The sequence below is a fragment of the Papilio xuthus genome, unplaced genomic scaffold (genome assembly GCF_000836235.2).
Source record: "Papilio xuthus unplaced genomic scaffold, Pxut_1.1 DF826945.1, whole genome shotgun sequence".
In the NCBI taxonomy this organism is placed as follows: domain Eukaryota; kingdom Metazoa; phylum Arthropoda; class Insecta; order Lepidoptera; family Papilionidae; genus Papilio; species Papilio xuthus.
This window is the reverse complement of record NW_013531704.1, coordinates 9,500,126-9,500,708: the sequence shown is the minus strand read 5'-3', so window position 1 is coordinate 9,500,708 and position 583 is coordinate 9,500,126. Positions and strand designations below refer to the sequence as shown.

The following is a 583-nucleotide window of genomic DNA, read 5'->3' as shown; positions in this document are numbered from 1 at the left end:
CCTGATGCGGCGGCGAGGTGAGGAGCCCCTGCCGGAAGAGATCGTACGCTGGAGGAAGGAAGGTCGCGACGATCTCTTCCGGCGATGGCAAGAGAGGTTGGCGGACGCCTCGGTGAGCAGACGGCTCGTCGAGGCCGTCCGCCCCGTCCTGCGCCAGTGGGTGGAGGCGAGGCACCGGGAACCGACTTACTTCCTGACGCAGCTTCTCACAGGGCACGGCTGTTTCAGCCGTTACCTGTGTGAAGTTGTGGGGATTGAGTCGGGTCCCGAGTGCCACCATTGCGCGTCCGGCGACGTGGACACGGCAGAGCATACGCTCGCCGTGTGCACGGGCTGGGACGCGCAACGCGCCACGCTCACTGGCGCAATAGGGCGAGATCTGTCGCTGCCGGCCGTCATACGTGCGATGGTCGGCAGCGAGCAGAGCTGGGCCGCCGTCGCCTCCTTCGCACGCGAGGTGATGGCGGCCAAAAGAGAGGCCCTGCGGGAGCGCGAACGCGCCAACGAGACGCTGCCGCCCCGCAGGGCTCCAGCGAGGGGCCGACGGCGTGCGAGGTACGCGGCGGCCCTACAACCAAATTGA

General features: G+C 67.9%; 1 protein-coding gene across 1 annotated transcript; it reads left to right on the top strand.

Moving 5' to 3' along the window:
• The first annotated feature begins 4 nt into the window (after positions 1-4).
• Positions 5-583, top strand: LOC106120999 (uncharacterized). The gene has a single exon (XM_013316471.1). The coding sequence runs from the start codon at positions 5-7 to the stop codon at positions 581-583; it is 579 nt and encodes a 192-aa protein (XP_013171925.1).